The sequence below is a fragment of the Oncorhynchus keta genome, chromosome 21 (genome assembly GCF_023373465.1).
Source record: "Oncorhynchus keta strain PuntledgeMale-10-30-2019 chromosome 21, Oket_V2, whole genome shotgun sequence".
Taxonomy (NCBI): domain Eukaryota; kingdom Metazoa; phylum Chordata; class Actinopteri; order Salmoniformes; family Salmonidae; genus Oncorhynchus; species Oncorhynchus keta.
The window spans coordinates 2770388-2789885 of NC_068441.1; the positions used below are offsets into that span (position 1 = coordinate 2770388).

At 40.7% G+C, this 19498-nt stretch overlaps 1 protein-coding gene across 2 annotated transcripts; it reads left to right on the top strand.

The window, feature by feature from the left end:
* Positions 1–713: 713 nt before the first annotated feature.
* On the top strand, positions 714–17292 carry LOC118399941 (protein ILRUN). 2 transcript variants are annotated; one of them, XM_052473224.1, is made up of 5 exons: positions 714–1543; positions 3407–3561; positions 3773–3970; positions 4291–4598; positions 10704–11477. In XM_052473224.1, exons 1-5 carry the CDS (start codon positions 1296–1298, stop codon positions 10794–10796), a joined length of 1002 nt encoding a protein of 333 aa, XP_052329184.1. In that variant the 5' UTR covers positions 714–1295; the 3' UTR covers positions 10797–11477. The 2 variants fall into 2 exon arrangements, with proteins under 2 accessions (XP_052329184.1, XP_035652067.1); XM_035796174.2 differs by lacking the exon at positions 10704–11477 and adding an exon at positions 11583–17292 and having other exon boundaries at positions 736–1543.
* The last annotated feature ends 2206 nt before the right edge of the window (positions 17293–19498 follow it).

Sequence of the window (19498 nt, forward strand, 5' to 3'; positions counted from 1 at the left end):
CTGTGTCATTGTAACAAAGTATTTATAAATAAAAAATCAGAACTCTTAAACGTTTAGTTCATTTTCATTCTATTATCTATACAATAGGCCATACTTGATTTTGGCACAATAGGCCTGTCATATTCCCACGTTCAAGGAGCTTTACGTTTTTATTGGGTTGTTTAGCCTAAAAACCTTTAAGCCTATCGATATAAAAATAAAACAACTCTGCATCTCTGCCCAGCCTGGCAAGAGTGGCCAAAATGGTTTTTACCATCCCCAGTGCCTCAGATATTCTCCGCTGCTGGCTGGCTCGCAGGCAGCAACGCGTGAGCCTGTAGCCAGACACTGGCCCGACTCATGTTTCTAAAAATGAATTCAAATTCACTAATAAGTCTTTTTTTGTTGACTTTGTATTTATTTCTAACTAAGTCACAGCCTATAAGTGCAATATACAGACTATAATCATATAATACAAGGACATGTTATTTAAATGCGGAGCGCTATATATCTCTACCAGCCTATTGTGTCACATTTGCAAATGCTTCACAATGTATTTATTTGTATGCTAGCCTTGAAATAATAGAAATAATATAGCCTATGTAGTAAATATTGCAGTTTTTATTTCCATTGTTTTTATATATTTTTTTCCTGTGAAGCACATTGTGGTGCATTCCATGTCTGAAATGTGCTGTATAAATAAAGCTTGATTTGACAGAAGAGTATGAAGATAGGTTTAGAACTAAACTAAGAGACCACAGCCTGCCGTTTCTAATGAGAATACATTAGTCATAGTGGGCAGAACAAGCAAGGAGGTGGGCAGAGACAAACACGAGCCAGTGAGATCCAATTAGTCTAGATCCTTCTTGCATATATCTGCATATTTCCGAGTGTGCAATAACTCAATTCGCATTTGCACTCCTAAACAACGCAATTTTTTGCAACTGGCAAATGTTAAAGTCTGAAAAACGTAGTCCACTTTGTTCATAACGGATTCTAGCTTGGGGAACAGAAAACTGTATTGAGATCCAATGTTTCATTGATTAGAAAATTTGCTGAATTTCAGCCAAAATCCATCTCCTTCCATCGTCTCCCACTGCCGGCCATATTTGGTAGTGAGTGAAAACGCCAAGCGGATTCTTCACATTTTATACATCTGGTGAAATATCTGTCTCGTTGTTCTATCTGTGCATAAACAGCTTCTCCAATAGAAATCCCGATCAAACTCTGTGTCCACACCTTGGCTCACACACCGCGACGCAAGGTGACGTTCAATTGCACCGACGTCAAACGTTGCCCTCCACCATGCGTATTAAATGTATTGTTGTTGGAGTGGTTGTTATGACTGGACAAGGCCTCGGTTTAAATTAGGAGACCCCGCCGTCGCTGCCACGGTAGACCTGCCGATGGAGGGCATGGACATAGACCTGGACCCGGAGCTCATGCAGAAATTCAACTGTATGGGCACCACTGACAAGGATGTCCTCATCTCAGAATTCCAAAGACTGCTGGGGTTCCAACTCAACCCCGCAGGATGCGCCTTCTTCCTTGACATGACCAACTGGTGAGTTCGTGGATATGGGGCCTAACTTGGCTAGTAGCTAGCTACATTTGGACTAGTGCCAAAGCGAGCTAGCTGTTATTTATTGTGGTTGTGTGTGTCTCTCTCGTTCTCTTTCATGTAGTTATATCTACTTGTGCCGATACTTTGCATTTGGCTATGTCATTGCTGGGAATTATGCCGTGTTCGTGTGCTAGTCGAAACTCGAACATTTCCGATTTGCTTATTCGGTGAACGCTGCACATGTATAACGAACCAGTTAACGAGTCAGACTTTTCCGAGTTTCCTTAGTTTCGATTAGTATGTGAACGCGGCAATAGTTACGTTAGTTATGTGAAACTGTAGCTAACGCCAGATAAATTGTGCTGATTTGATTATGATGCGGGGCACCGGTCTATGGACCGCGACCGTGAACGGGCAAAAGCGGTGAGGGAGGAGCGCCTTTCTCAAATAGACAGTAATATGTGCTGCTCGGTCATGTTGTCAACAAGGCAGCATGGTGCATACAACATATCTTGTCCATTGTGTGTGTTAGAATGTATTTTAAAACAAGTTTTCATTGGGAAGGCAGATACAACGTTATTGTCAAAAGCAATCACGTTTGCATGTGTAAACACAGAATACTACTCATTATGCTGTGTTCAAAACAACTGGGAACTCTGAAATCTCTGACTTCTGACGTCAGTGCGTTTAAGACAAAAATCATGGGGTCATTGATCTTCAAGTACCCAGTTGTCTTGAACACACTATCGGAAGTCGGAGATATACCAGCTCCCAGTTGATTTGAACGGGGGCACCTGGCTCCAAAACTAATGTAGTGAACATTTTGCCTGGACCAGATTCATAGAATCACCTCAACAACCACACTCCCATCCAGCTTTTATGTGAGTAAAGTCATATCTTATGAAAAATAACAAGGCAGCGGTAACCAGGTTTCCATAGAACATTTTTATGCCAGTAAAGTACATGTTGGATAAAAAAATGTCATGACATGTCTGATGGAAAAAAAAATTAAACATTTTTTTTGACGAACTTTCCGATTGTCAACAAAACATGATAGACAAGGTGGAATCTTTTTGTTGTTAGTGAATTATGCGAGAAATGCTGGTGGAAATGCTTTTATGGGCAAATATTGATATAATAACCATCATATTGAAGTGAACTTGGGAGTCATGGACCACTCGTCAGGAAAGCATGCAGTTTATTAGGCTACAGATTGAACAAATGAAGATGAACTTCACAAGGTGGCGCAAGTGATGAGGTTGATGCTCCTTTCCAACAAATATTGAGGGTCTAATTCTGGTGACATGCTCATCGATGCTTGGCAGCTGTTTGACAAATAAAAATTATCTTGCTCTTTGGTCCATAATAATTTCATCATGCAGGCTATACATGCCATGTAGCTAACACTTGCCAATACCGTAGTAGGCACACTCCCTATAAAACCTTTTTTTTTTTTTAAATATATAAAATAAACATCAGTAGAGCTGAAAATGGGTTTCCATCGCATTTAACTTGTATTTTTTTGTGGTCCAGCTAAACAACCATGTGCAAGCTCTAGGAGTAAATTTTTGAACACCTAGCTAGTGAGTGTTTGTGATATGATGACATAATTTGATTGGTAGTGAGCTGAGGTAGGCTAGTGATCACGACTTTATCACTGAACAAAATAAAACAACCCTGAAATGACCTTGACTCATATTTTTGCCAGGGAAAATCTTAATCAGCAAGATACTTATTAAATATATATATTTTTAAATGGTTGTTGTGAAGTAGTTTCAGGAACTAGATCATGTTGAATACTTCCTAGTTTAAACATGGCATTTACTCACCCACTCTCCTCAATGTCTTTTGCCATTAAAACAGGAATCTACAGGCAGCCATCGGTGCATATTATGACGTTGAGAGTCCCAGCATCAACACACCATCCATGTCCTTTTTGGAGGATGTGACGATTGGTGAGGGAGAGTCTGTTCCCCCCGACACACCGTTCACAAAGACCTGGAGGATACAGAATACAGGTGGGGGTTACCTTTTATTCATCCAGTTCATATCACCATACGTATGATTCAGTCACAAAAGAAGAAAAACCTTCACTGCAATGTAAGACCTGGAAACCACTGGCCTGTAAACGTGTGTGTGGTGCAGGTAAGGTAACTGACTGCATGTTTGGCAAGGGAGCTTTGTGTCTTAAAAATGTGCATCAAATATCTTTGTCTGTCTGTTTCACAGGTGCAGAGTCCTGGCCACCTGGGGTATGTCTGAAGTACATTGGAGGGGACCAGTTTGGCCACATCAACATGGTGATGGTGCGCTGTCTAGACCCCCAGGAGATCTCAGATGTTAGTGTGCAGATGCACAGCCCTGTGTCACCTGGCATGTACCAGGGCCAATGGAGGATGTGCACAGCCACAGGACTGTTTTACGGAGGTAGGTCCCAAACATGCACTGTTTTGTGGACACGTTTTTTTCCCCCATAAGGGTGTAATTCATTCTAGAAATGATCCAGACACGTTAACCTCTGCAGTTTTTATTTGAATCATTTTATACGTTTGTGTGCAACTGTTTAGCTGTGTAGTCCTTTTTCAAGATTTTTAAGTGGTCAATCAATGTCTTGAAATTGGTCAACTTGATTTTTTTATCCTTGATTTACTGAGCATTGGGGTATTTAACTCACAGCACTCTGTCTCCTGGACAGAACACGTCACCCCTAACTCCTGGTGGGTGTCACTCTCTCTCTGTCCACACAGATGTGATCTGGGTGATCCTCAGTGTAGAGGTGGGGGGCCTTTTGGGCGTGACACAGCAGCTGTCCTCCTTCGAGACAGAGTTCAACACGCAGCCGCACCGCAACGTGGAGGGAGACTTCAACCCCTTCGCCTCGCCACAGAAGAGCAAACACAACTCCGGAGACCACAACAACTTGAAAGACCCTGGAGGAGCCTGGGAGGGCACGCAGGACGCCATCCAGCAAGATCAAAACGGACTGTCTCACAATGCTGTAAATAGAGCATCGAATGGGCTCCAAAGCAATCTATCAGTAGTCACTTACAGTCAGGTATGTATGAATTAATGAACCAAGTTTGGCTTGACTCAAAACAAGGTGACGTCCACTCCTCATTGTTATCTGCTTAAACATCGGGCCTCTTGTGTTTGAAGTGAGTAGTTATTACAATATTTCTTGAGGTTTTTATGTATTTATTTTTTCATTGCCAAGTATGGATGTGGATAAGAACATCTCTCTTCATGGCTGACTTTGAAACCTCCGATTCAATATAGTGTTTTTTGTTGTCACGAAAGTACAGTGTTAGTGAAGTTCTCCGATTTTTCCAGGCGTTGCCACTACTGTACAGTTACAGAATGTGTGTTTGGTAGTGTGGAAAACATAATAGATCTCTGCTCTGAATTGTAGCACAGACCGATTGTTCGGGAAAGCATGCAGTTTATTAGGCTACTAGCAAAAAGTGGAAGTTTCTGGTTTTCAGGGGTACAGTATTTAACCTAACGTAGCATGTGTATGAAACTGAAGTTATTAAGCTACAGATTAAGTAAGTTATGATGAGCTTCACAGGGTGGTGAAAGTGCACAGAGATGAGCTTGATGCTCCTTTCCAATAATTGCTTGGATGCTTGGTTGCCATTTGACAAATACAAATAATTTAACTCTTTTTGTCCGTAATAATCTCAATATGTAGTCTATACGGGCACTGTATCTGCGGGCTGTTGGCTAGAGCGCAACTCATTTTCAGTTTCCCTCTCAGACCACTCCCAGACAGTCCTAGCAAAATTCTTGCTTGAGAAATTGCCCTTTGCTAAGAAGCCATTTTGTGTTTCTTTTTGACCATTTTTTTTTTAGCACTAGCCACAGAGTTTTGAAACTACAGCGCATGACACGATTCAGTGCACGAATAAATCCGCACAATTGAATTCAGTTTTTTTCAAATTGCCAGCGTCTTGGAGCAAAAATGTAGATAATTTAACGTCATTAGCACAGTATACATCAAAAGAGTAACTGAGAGGAATGTACAATACCGCAAACAAGGTATTTGTGGTAAGTGCATGGGGGCTCCATATTTATGCTTCTCTGCTATTAAAAACAATTACATTACCAAAAGTATGTGGACACCTACTCGGCGAACAACTCATTAAAAAAAATAATGGGCATTAATATGGAGTTGGTCCCCCTTTGCTGCTATAACAGCCTCCACTCTTCTGGAAAGGCTTTCTACTGGATGTTGGAACATTGCTGAGGAATTTGCTTCCATTCAGCACAAGGGTATTAGTGAGATCGGGCACTGATGTTGGCGATTAGGCCTGGCTCGCAGTCGGTGTTCCAATTCATCCCAAGGGTGTTCGATGGGGTTGAGGGCAGGGCTCTGTTTCCGGCCAGTCAAATTCTTCCACACCGATCTCAACAAACTATTTCTGTATGGACTTCGCTTTGTGTACGGTGGTATTGTCATGCTGAAACAGGAAAGGGCCAAATCTGCCAAACTCAGATTCGTCTGTCGCCTCCCAGATGGTGAAGCATGATTCATCACTCTAGAGAACGCATTTCTATTGCTCTAGAGTCCAATGGGGTAGAGCTTTACACCACTCCAGCCAAAGCTTGGCATTGCGCATGGTGATCTTAGGCTTGTGTGCGGCTGCTCGGCCATGGAAACCCATTTCATTAAGCTCCTGACAACAGTTATTGTGCTGGCGTTGCTTCCAGAGGCAGTTTGGAACTCGGTAGTGAGTGTTGTAACTCAGGACATGCTATTTTTACACGCTACACAGTTCAGCACTCGGCGGTCGCGTTCTGTGAGCTTGTGTGGCCTACCACTTCGTGGCTGAGCTGTTGTTGCTCCTAGACGTTTCCACTTCACAATAACAGCACTTACATTTGACCGGGACAGCTCTTGCAGAGCAGACCTGACAAACTGACTTGTTGGAAAGGTGGCAACCTATGACAGTGCCACGTTGAAAGTCGCTGATCTCTTCAGTAATGCCATTCTACTGCCAATGTTTCTCTTTGGAGATTGCATGGCTGTGTGCTCAATTAATTTTTTATTATGTCCTAATTTGTGGCTGAAATATCCGAATCCACTAATTTGAAGGGGTTTCAACATACTTTTGTGTGTATATACACTACCGTTCAAAAGTTTTGCGTCACTTAGAAATGTCCTTGTTCTTGAAAGAAAAGCACACTTCTTTTTCTTCTTTTTTTTTGCCCATTGAAATAACATCTAATTGATCAGAAATACAGTGTAGACATTGTTAATGTTGTAAATGACTATTCTAGCTGGAAATGGAGTAGTACACAGCGTTGTACGAGATCTTCAGTTTCTTAGCAATTGCTCGCATGGAATAGCCTTCATTTCTCAGAACAAAAATAGACTGAGTTTCAGAAGAACGTTTTTTGTTTCTGGCCATTTTGAGCCTGTAATCAAACCCACAAATGCTGATGCTCCAGATACTCAACTAGTCTAAAGAAGGCAAGTTTTATTGCTTCTTTAATCAGAACAACAGTTTTCAGCTGTGCTAACATAATTGCAAAGGGGTTTTCTAATGATCAATTAGCCTTTTAAAATGATAAACTTAGATTAGCTAACACAACATGCCATTGGAACACAGGAGTGGTGGTTGCTGATAATAGGTGTACAGAGGCCCATGTAGATATTCCATTAGATATTTCCAGCTACAATAGTCTTTTACAACTTTAACAATGTCTATACTGTATTTCCGATCAATTTGATGTTATTTTAATGGACAAAAAAGTGCTTTTCTTTCAAAAACAAGGACATTTCTAAGTGACCCAAACTTATGAGTGTGTGTACTTAAAATGTATTAACACCAGTAACCTGGATCCCATAACCACTCTTCACATTTTCTGATTTTTTAAAAATTGTATTTTTATGACCAGACCTGGGAAATTACAACATTTCCCCCCAATGTGGCACTAATGCAATTCCACAAAATCCACAACATGCGCCGCAGCAGATTGGCTAAAAATGTAATGGCACATTATCTAAACAGGTTGTCACATGGAAGCCTTTAGCCTCATGGATTTAGTTCACACAAAGTCGCCATAAATTCAAAGCACATGCATAATTGAAACTGCCGGACTGCACACAAGACCCAAATGCAATTTGGAGTTGTAATTATACCTGAAAATTTGATTCTGATCCAGGCCCGGTGAGCAGAAGCCCGAGTCCAGGCCTGTTCCACCATCACAGAAATTAAATGAGTCTGAACCTGGGGGGAAAAAATGAAAAGCCAGACTTCTAGTAAACAGTAGGCTATATTGATTTAAAACGGGTGTTGAGAACAACACGGTGAAGGCTGGCGGCAATGGAGTGAGGAAACAGCCATTGGGCCTAGAAAAAGCGCAGAGAATGGAAAACTGAATGATGAAAATATTGGAATAAAGTAGGCTAATGCAATTGAAGGCATCTATCAAATTCTTGCTTATACTGAAACTCCTAAAGTTGTATCCAACCGTTATACTAATTTAAAGCAATCGTTGTGTGTGTGGTCACCTAGATTATAATTTTAGCACTGTTTTGATTGGGACAGTGCTGCTTTGACAAGCGTGGGGGACTTATAGATTTTTCACTGAATCTCTGTTTGGATATTTGGTAACAATTAGGCTGGGGAAATATTAGCTAAGTACTAATGGTCATATTTTATTCTAGTTTGCTCATACATTGGCAAGAAGAAGTGTGTGAACCCTTTGGAAGTACCTGGATTTCTGCATAAAAGGGTCATAAAACGTTATCTGATCTTCATCTAGGTCACAATAATAGACAAACAGTCTGCTTAAACTAATAACACGCAAACAATTCTACGTTTGTCTTTATTGAAAACACTGTGTAAACATTCACAGTGCAGGGTGGATAATGTATGTGAACCCTTGGATTTGATAACTGGTTGACCCTCCTTTGGCAGCAATAACCTGAACCAAATATTTTCTGTAGTTGCAGATCAGACCTGCACAACGGTCAGGGGGAATTTTGTACCATTCCCCTCTACAAAACTGTTTCAGTTCAGCAATATTCTTGGGATGTCTGGTGTGAACTGCTCTCTTGAGGTCATGCCACAGCATCTCAATCAGGTTGATGTCAGGACTGGGCCATTCCAGAAGGTGTTTTCTATTCTGTTTAAGCCATTCTGTTGTTGATTTTACTTCTGTGTTTTGGGTCGTTGTCCTGTTGCGTCACCCAACTTCTGTTGAGCTTCAATTGGCAGGCAGACAGCCTAAAATTGTTCTGCAAAATGTCTTGATCAACTTGAATTAACTTTTCCGCTGACTATAGCAAGCTGTCCAGGCCCTGAGGCAACAAAACAGCTCCAAACCATGATGTTCCCTCCACCATACTTTACAGTTGGGATGAGGTTTTGATGTTGGTGTGCTGTGCCTTTTTTTTCTCTCCACACAGTGTTGTGTGTGCCTTCCAAACAACTCAACTGTAGTGTCATCTGTCCACAGAATATTTTGCCAGTAGCGCTGTGGAACATCCAGGTGCACTTTTGCAAACTTCAGATGTGCAGCAATGTTTTTTTTTGGACAGCAGTGGCTCCTTCCATGATGTCCTCCCATGAACACCATTCTTGTTTAGTGTTTTCCATATCGTAGACTCCTCAACAGAGATGTTAGCATGTTCCAGAGATGTCTTTAGCTGAGACTCCAGGATTCTTCTTAACCTCATTGAGCATTCTGTGCTCTTGCAGTCATCTTTGCAGGACGGTCACTCATAGGGAGAGTAGCAACAGTGCTGAACTTCCTCCATTTCTAGATTTTTCTAGAATTTGTGGAATGATGAACATCAAGGCTTTTAGAGATACTTTTGTAATCCTTTCCAGCTTTATGCAAGTCAACAATTCTTAGGTCTTCTGAGATCTCTTTTGTTCGACGCATGGTTCACATCAGGCAATGCTTCTTGTGAATAGCGAACTCAAATTTGTTTTTTAAAATTTGTATTATTTATTTATTTGTTTTGTTTTTATAGGTCAAGGCAGCTCTAAACAACATCTCCAATCTCGTCCCATTGATTGGACTCCAGGTTAGCTGACTCCTGACTCCAGTTAGCTTTTTGAGAAGTCATTAGCCTAGGGGTTCATATACTTTATCCAACCTACACTGTGAATTTTTAAATGATGTATTCAATATAGACAATGAAACATTCTATAATTTGTGTGTTATTAGTTTATGCACACTATGTTTGTCTATTGTTGTGATCAAATTTGATGACCAATTTAGGCAGAAATCCAGGTAATAATTCACATACTTTTTCTTGCCACTGTGTATTAGCTGATAACATTTTTTGAACAAGTCTGCTTGCTCTTCACTCATGTAGTAGCCGGTCCTACTCTCAACCAAAAGCCTGTGACTTGTCTGATAATCAATCAATGTGATTTTGTGTCACTGAATCTCTATTTGGTTATTTGATCTCTGGCAGGACATGTGGTAGATGAGCAAAATAATAAATGAGCTATCACTGATCAGAAACATTTAGTGTGCAATAATGTAGCCTAAATCCAGTGTATATTTCTATATTGACTTGCGTTGTAGCCTTTAAAAAAAATATCAAGCCTAGGCTATTTACCTATTGTGCCAATCCCAACGAAACCCAAAATCCTGACTCCTGTCTCACATTAAAATTCCTAACTTTATTCTGTAATCCATAGGTTGCATTATCAAAGCATGTCTCGCCTATGCATGTCAAAATACAGCTGTAACGTTTATCCTGCTTCTCTGCACTGTCTCTTATTGCTGCCCACATGAGCGCTCAAGTGGATTATTATTATTATTTCATGAGCCGATCTGTATTATTATAATAATAATATTGATTTTGCCAAATAGGAGATATTCTGTCAACTTTGAGCAGTTTGACCGCCGTTACAAAGTTTGTATGATTCGACAACGCTATAGCCTATTCGGGGTGCGCTCTATGCCTGAATTAATTAATAATGCTCATAATTTATGAACCCTTTCGCAATTCACAACAATGTTACTGGCGATCAAAGTTACTGTATCATTACTAAATATCAGTTTCACTTTTGGTGAAATCTTTGTATATATTGGGAGAACTCTGGCAAAGTAACCATATCTTTGTTTGAAAGATTTTTTGGTGGTATTTCCCGGGACTCTCTGCAACGTATACTCCCTCTCCGGCCTCTAGGTCATCAGGCTGCTGATTATCCCGCACCCCTGTCACCATCGTTTCACGCACCTGCGCCTCATAACACTCACCTGGACTCCATCCCCTCCTTGATTATCTTCCCTACATCTGTCACTCCCCTTTTGTTCTTTCCTCAGGTGTTATTGACTCTGTTTTCATGTCGGTGCGTTGTTTCGTGTTCATTGTTTCTTTTATTCATAAAAACACTCACTCTCTGAACTTGCTTCCCGACTCTGTGTACACTCGTTGCACTCTCGGTATAAATATGAATTATTCTTGGTATTGAAATGCAGGTAGATTTTTGGGGAAAATATTCATCCATAGTACTTAATTGTTACTGAGAAATGATTTGATATTGAGATAAACACGGCTGCATTGGCCCTTTTTTTTAAAAGTCTTGGACTAAAGCATTCTCAGTGGAGGTTCTCCTTGTAGTCATAATCTGTGTCTGGAAAACCAGCCCTATGTCAGTTCGTGGTTAATATCCTCACTGAGCAACAACATCCACCACTACAGCTCCTGTACACCACCTGCTTTGCCAAGTTTATTGCCCTTAATGATGCAAGTCATTTTTGTTTTTATGGATTTACCTGTATATATGATGATAACCCTTGTCAGTTTGCCACCATATAGCCCTCAGAGATGCTTGGATATGTGTGTGTTCCGTGCCTGCTCTAAATCACCTCATCGTTCTGTTATGGCTGGCCTTTTTTTTTTTAATTCCAGACTGTAAATGTACTGCCACTCCTGGCTGGGTACACCTGACTGTTCTGAAACTCCTATTAAATTCAATGAACCTGGGCGTAAGCACGCAGACTCCGCAAGAGGCATGCGCCGTTCAGCGTAAAATTGTGCACTGTGTTCTGTGTCTCTCCCCAGGGTATTCATGGCCCCTATCCGTTTGGCCAGAGTTAAAAAGATGGGAGATCCAGGCGGTGCTGAACTGACCTGGGTATGTTGAGGCAGGGGCACCGGAGAGGGGAGTGACACATTTCATACAGACTCCAGACAACCCTCTTCCTTGCCCCCAATCCACCAAAACACAAGCTACAGAGAGAACAAGGACGCACCGACCCCAGCGAATAACCCCCTACCTACATCATCAGCACCCTCCTGAGATCTGTCTGTAAATGCCACATAATGAGTGCTATAAATCCTTTAAAAAAAGTTGTCGTACTACTACACAGCTGTTTTTAGTTTTCTTTCTTATTTTTATCTGTCAACACACCTCAGTGAGTAAGGACTGCTGGATGAGTTTAGCAAAGGGATGGATGCGTGTGAGCTTGAGCAAATGACGTGTGAGTGAAAAAAAGCCATCTAAAACAATTTTGCCTGTTGAGCAATTGTACAGTTGAAGTCGGAAGTTTACCTACACCTAGGTTGGAGTCATTCAAACTATGTTTTTCAACCACTCCACAAATTTCTTGTTAAGTAACTAAAGTTTTGGCAAGTTGGTTAGGATATCTACTTTGTGTGACACAAGTCATTTTTCCAAAAATTGTTTACAGACAGATTATTTCACTTACAATTCACTGTATCACAATTCCAGTGGGTCAGAAGTTTACATACACAAAGTTGACTGTGTGTTTAAACGGCATGGAAAATTCCAGAAAATTATGTCATGGCTTTAAAAGTTTCTGATTGCTAATTGACGTCAATTGGAGGTGTATCTGTGGATATATTTCAAGGCCTACCTTCAAACTCAGTGCCTCTTTACTTGACATCATGGGGAAAGCTAAATAAATCAGCCAAAAAATTGTAGACATCCACAAGTCTGGTTCATCCTTGGGAGCAATTTCCAAACGCCGAAAGGTACCACGTTCATCTGTACAAAGAAGAGTACGTAAGTATAAACACCATAGGACCACGCAGCTGTCATACCGCTCAGGAAGGAGACTCGTTCTCTCTCCTAGAGATGAACGTACTTTGGTGCGAAAAGTGCAAAGCAATCCCAGAACAACAACAAATGACCTTGTGAAGATGCTGGAGGAAACGTCTACAAAAGTGTATATATACACAGTAAAACGAGTCCTATATCGACATAACATGAAAGACCACTCAGCAAGGAAGAAGCTACTGCTCCAAAACCGCCATTAAAAAAAGCCAGACTACAGTTTGCAACTGCACATGGGGACAAATATCGTACTTTTTGGAGAAATGTCCTCTGGTCTGATGAGACAAAAATAGAACTGTTTGGCCATAATGACCATTACTATGTTTGGAGGATAAAGGGGAACGCTTGCAAGCCGAAGAACACCATCACAACCGTGAAGCACAGGGGTGGCAGCATCATGTTGTGGGGGTTCTTTGCTGCAGGAGGGACTGGTGCACTTAACAAAATAGATGGCATCATGTGGAAGGAGAATTATGGGGATATATTGAAGCAACAACTCAAAACATCAGTCAGGAAGTTGAAGCTTGGTCGCAAATGGGTCTTCCCAATGACCCCAAGCGTACTTCCAAAGTTGTGGCAAAATGGCTTAAGGACAACAAAGTCAAGCGATTGGAGTGGCCATCACAGAGCCCTGACCTCAATCCTATAAAAAAAATTGTGGGCAGAACTGAAAAAGCGTGTGCGAGCAAGGAGGCCTACAATCCTGACTCCGTTTTACACCAGCTCTGTCAGGAGGAATGGGCCAAAATGCACCTAACTTATTGTGGGAAGCTTGTGGAAGGCTACCTGACACATTTGACCCAAGTTAAACAATTTAAAGGCAATGCTACCAAATACTAATTGAGTGTGTGTAAACTTCTGACCCACTGGGAATGTGATGAAAGAAATAAATAAATCATTCTCTCAACTATTATTCTGACATTTCACATTCTTAAAATTAAAGTGGTGATCCCAACTGACCTAAGACAGAGCATTTTTACTATGATTAAATGTCAGGAATTGTGAAAAATGTAGTTTATATGCATTTGGCTAAGGTGTATGTAAACTTCCAACTTTAGGTTTTAAATCAATGTCTGCATATGTACAGTACCAGTCAGAAGTTCCAATGTTCTTTATTTTTCCTATTTTCTACAATGTAGAATAATAGTGAAGACATCAACTATTATATAACACATGGAAGGAATCATGTAGTAACCAAAAAAGTGTTAAACAAATCAAAATATATTTGAGATTCTTCAATGTAGCCACCCTTTGCCTTGACAACAGCTTTTGCACACTCTTGGCATTCTCTCAACCAGCTTAATGAGAGTCACCTGGAATACAATTAACAGGTGTGCCTTGTTAATTTGTGGAATTCATGTCCTCAATGCGTATGAGCCAATCAGTTGTGTTGACAAGGTAGGGTTGGTATACAGAAGATAAATCTATTTGGTAAAATACCAAGTCTTTATTATGGCAAGAACAACTCAAATACGAAAAGAGAAACGACAGTCCATCACTACTTTAAGACAATCCGGAAAATGTAAAGAACTTTGAAAGTTTAAGTGCAGTCGCAAAAACCAAGCGCTATGATGAAACTGGCTCTCACGAGGACCGCCACAGAAAGGAAGACCCAGAGTTACCTCTGCTGTTCATTAGGGTTACCAGCCTCAGAAATTGCAGCCCAAATAAATTATTCAGAGTTCAAGTAACAGACACATCTCAACATCAACTTTTCAGAGGAGACTGTGAATCAGACCTTCTTGGTTAAATTGCTCCAAAGAAACGGCAGTGGGGCCGCAGCATAGCCTAGTGGTTAGAGCATTGGACTAGTAACCGAAAGGTTGCAAGATCGAATCCCCGAGCTGACAAGGTACAAATCTGTCCTTCTGCTCCTGAACAAGGCTGTTCCTAGTTAAACCACTACTAAAGGACACCAATAAGAAGAGACTTGCTTGGGCCAAGAAACACGAGAAGAAACACGAGCAATGGACATTAGACCGGTGGAAATCTGTCCTTTGGTCTGATGAGTTCAAATTTGAGATTTTTGGTTCTTTTGTGAGACACAGAGTAGGTGAACGGATGATCTCTGCATGTGTGGTTCCCACCATGAAGCATGGAGGTGTGAGGGTGTGGGGGTGCTTTGCTGGTGACCTCATCTGTGATTTATTATGAATTCAAGGCACCCTTAACCTGCTTGGCTACCACAGTATTCTACAGCGATACCTCATCCCATCTGGTTTACACTTAGTCCCACTGTCATTTGTTTTTCAACAGGACAATGACCCAAAACACACATCCAGGCTGTGTAAGGGCTATTTGACCAAGAAGGAGATTTATGGAGTACTGCATCAGATGACCTGGCCTCCACAATCACCTGACCTCATCCCAATTAAGATGGTTTGGGATGAGTTGGTCCGCGGAGTGAAGGAGAAGCAGCCAACGAGCTCAGCATTTCAAATTGTATTTGTCACGTGTGCCGAATACAACAGGTGTAGACCTTACCGTGAAATGCGTACTTACAAGCCCTTAACCAACAATGTAGTTCAAGAAGTAGTGTTAATGAAATATTTACTAAATTAACTCAAGTTAAAAAAATTTTTGAATCAATCAAAATAACACTATAACGAGGCTATTTGCAGGGGGTACCAGCACTGAGTCAATGTGTGGGGGTACAGGTTAATCGAGGTAATTTGTAAAGTGACTATGCATAGAAAATAAACAGCGAGTAGCAGCAGTGTAAAGACAAAGGGAGGGGGAGGTGGACCCATGCCAAGTCTTTTCAGTCTCCTGCGGCGGAAAAGGTGTTGCTGTGCCCTCTTCACAACTGCCTTGGTGTGTTTGAACCATGATAGTTTGGTGATGTTGACACCAAGGAACTTAACTCTCGACCCGCTCCACTTCAGTCCCGTCAATGTTAATGGGGGCCTGTTCGGCCTTCCTATAGTCCAAATCAGCTCCTTTTGTCTTGCTCACATTGAAAGGTTGTTGTCCTGGCACCAAACTGCCAGGTCCATGACCCCTTCCCTATAGGCTGTCTCATCTTTGTTGGTGTCGTCAGAAAACTTAATGGTGGTTTTGGAGTCGTGCTGGCCACACATTCATGGGTGAACAGGAAATACAAGAGGGGACTAAGCACTCACCCTTGAGGGGCCCTAGTGTTGAGGATCAGCGTGACAGATGTTATGTTGCCTACCCTTACTACATGTGGGAACTCCTTCAAGACTGTTGGAGAAGCATTCTACGCAAAGATGGTTGAGAGAATGCCAAGAGTGTGCAAAGCTGTCATCAAAACAAAGGTTGGTTACTTTGAAGATTCCGAAATATAAAATATATTTTGATTTGTTTAACACTTTTTCTTGGTTGCTACATGATTCCATATGTGTTATTTCATCGTTTTGATGTCTTCACTATTATTCTACAATGTAGAAAATTGTCAAATAAAGAGAGAACTTTGAATGAGTAGGTGTGTCCAAACGTTGGACTGTTACTATATGTGTATGGTTTCCTTCTGGATTTTACTAAACATGAAATGGTGGTTACTACATCGGCAAGAAAGTGGTGACCTATGTACACATAAATATAATACTCATTCTAAAACAATTCCTCCACTGATGTTTCAGAATTTAGGATACAGGCCTGTGAATGAGTAGCCCAGTAAGTAAGGCTTTGCTGTACTGTTCTAACACAGAGATGCATAGTTCAGTGGTAAAGCTTGTTCTTTAGAGCAAGCAGATGGTGCTATTAATTAAACTACCAAACCAAATCGTCTCTGACACGTCACGACAGACAACATCATAGAAAGATCGACTTCTGGATTTGTGACTTCTCAAGCCATCAGCAATATCAACACCATTGTTTTATTTCTGCAGTTTCTGCAGTTTGCACGATGCCACTTCGGATATTTGCAAGTGGTGATTCGATGTACTATCAGGATCTAGAGCGTATTTTGTTTTCATATATACTCCTTGTTTTATTTTTCTTCCAAACTTGTACACAACATTGAAATCCCGTTTTGATTGTCAAACTAAGTAAATTTGGTACTACTTATATTCAAACGAACACAGGGTCAACCCTGGAATTCATTGTCCTCTGCATAAATTGCTGTATGAGGTCTTGTTATGTTAATCATTGTTTCCAAATGTCAACCAAACTGAGTTAACATCATGTTCTGCCATTTGTTTACCATTTGGAATGTTGTCGTTTTGAACCCTTTTTCTATCGCACCCTTCAAGTAATCCTGATTTGTCTGCTTCCTATGTTCCAACAGGTTGAGTAAAAATAAAAAAAGGCAATTTGTGACCATTGTTATTCATCGACTAAAGCTGTTGTAGATGGCCGTACAATAGTCTTTTATGGTTCATTCTGATGTACGGTGTCTGTTTTCTTGTGGGCATGGTGTTTTCACACAAGCCTTTCATATTTCTGTATTTCTCGAGGTCATTACTGTTAGTCTTCCCAAACGTTTTTTTTTTTTTATACGACTTTTTTTTATCGGAGTACCTTGCTGTCTGCTTTGCTTGTGTTTTGTGTTCGATGGGGAGTTTTTAATTGTTTTCTTTTTTTTAAGCGGTGTGGCATGGTGAGTGGACGAGTGGAGAGTTTGCATAGTCTTACGATAGAACATTTATGAGAAGAAAACATGTCAAATTCAAGCATATTTCCTGTATGTATAAATTAAGATTTGTATGATTAAATTAACACTGACACAAATAATGTGGCACCATGTGTGTTTAGTTTTTTTTGTTGATTGACTCACTGACTCATGTAATACACTGTGTTGGCAGTGAGCACAGCACAGTTGTATGTCCTATTTTGGCAGGATGAGGCTATGGTCCCCAAATGACAAAGAAATAGGCATTGGGTCCAAGAGAAACTGCAAGTCAATTTGTGAGAGGTAAGTGGTATTTGAGACGGAAGGGCTGCTTCCCACATTAATGGTGTGGCCGTTGGTTTATGGTATAAAGCTGTAAGGTATGATGTTTCCTCACAGTGGGCTCTTCAGTCCAGGGTAACGGTTCTGTTATAGGCAATCGTACTGTACACTGACTTACTGTAAGGGGTGTCATCATGATTAAAGTTCAGACACGCTGAAACGGAAAAAGTATAATCCCACAGCATGTTTTACAGTAGGAAAATGGTTGTAAATGTTTCATTCTCATTAAACAACCCATCTCTCGTTGCAGACTGACAATATAATGTACATTTCATCACAAGCATTATTCATAATTCGAGATGTAGTGCCTCAAAAGGAGACGCTACTTATTTATTCTTAAATAATCCAAATTCGTGTTGGAGATAAGAGTATGGATGATGAAAAACAAAAAAAACGAAAGATTATTCTCAAAAGACCATACCTGAGTGTGTAGGAAAGGGGTGAACTCTGGCCTCATTGACTCCTGGATAGGTGGTGCCTTTGAGCTTATGGATCCAGTAGCATAGCAGTGTTTTCTAGAAAGATGATCTATTATACTGACAAAATAGCCGAGTGACCACTCAAACAATGTAAATACATGTCCTCAAAGGCAGATGAGATCAGGTGGGGCCTTTCTAGCCAATGAGAGGGCATACGTGTGTGGACAACAGGCACAACCAAGTAGTTCTTCTCAATATTGCTGGAATGATACATGCATTCACATACATTACCGTTCAAAAGTTTGGGGTCACTTAGAAATGTCCTTGTTTTTGAAAGAAAAGCTACTTTTTTGTCCATTAAAATAACATAAAATTTATCAGAAATACAGAGTAAGACATTGTTAATGTAAATGACTATTGTAGATGGAATTGGCAGATTTTTAATGGAATATCAACATATAGTTGAAGTTGGAAGTTTACTTACACCTTAGCCAAATACATTTAAACTCAGTTTTTCACCATTCCTGACATTTAATCCTAGTAAAAAACAATTTCAGGTCAGTTAGGATCACCACTTTATTTTAAGAATGTGAAATGTCAAAATAATAGTAGAGGGAATTATTTATTTCAGCTTTTATTTTTTTCATCACATCCCAGTGGGTCAGAAGATAACATACACTCAATTAGTATTTGATAGCATTGCCTTTAAATTGTTTAACTTGGATCAAACGCTTCGGGTAACCTTCCACAAGCTTCCCACAATAAATTGGGGGAATTTTGGCCCATTCCTCCTGACAGAACTGGTGTAACTGAATCAGGTTTGTAGACCTCCTTGCTCGCACACACTTTTTCAGTTCTGCTCACACATTTTCTATAGGGTTGAGGTCAGGGCTTTTTGATGGTCACTCCAATACCTTAACTTTGTTGTCCTTAAGCCATTTTGCCACAACCTTGGAAGTATGCTTGGGGTCATTGTCCATTTGGAAGACCCATTTGCGACCAAGCTTTAACTTCCTGACTGATGTCTTGAGATGTTGCTTCAGATTATCCCCATAATTTTCTTCCCTCATGATGCCATCTATTTTGTTCAGTGCACCTGTCCCTCATGCAGAAAAGTACACCCACAACATGATGCTGCCACCCCCGTGCTTCACGGTTGGGATGGTGTTCTTCGGCTTGCAAGCCTCCCCCTTTTTCCTCCAAACATAACGATGGTCATTATGGCCAAACAGTTCTATTTTTATCTCATCAGACCAGAGGACATTTCTCCAAAAAAGTACGATCTTTGTCGCCATGTGCAGTTTCAAACCGTAGTCTGGCTTCTTTATGGCGGTTTTGGAGCAGTGGCTTCTTCCTTGCTGAGCAGCCTTTATGATTATGTCGGTATAGGACTCATTTTACTGTGGATATAGATACTTTTGTACCTGTTTCCTTCAGCATCTTCAGAAGGTCCTTTGCTGTTGTTCTGGGATTTGATTTGCACTTTTCGCAACAAAGTACATTCATCTCTAGAATACAAAATGCGTCTCCTCCCTGAACGGTATGACGGCTGCGTGGTCCCATGGTG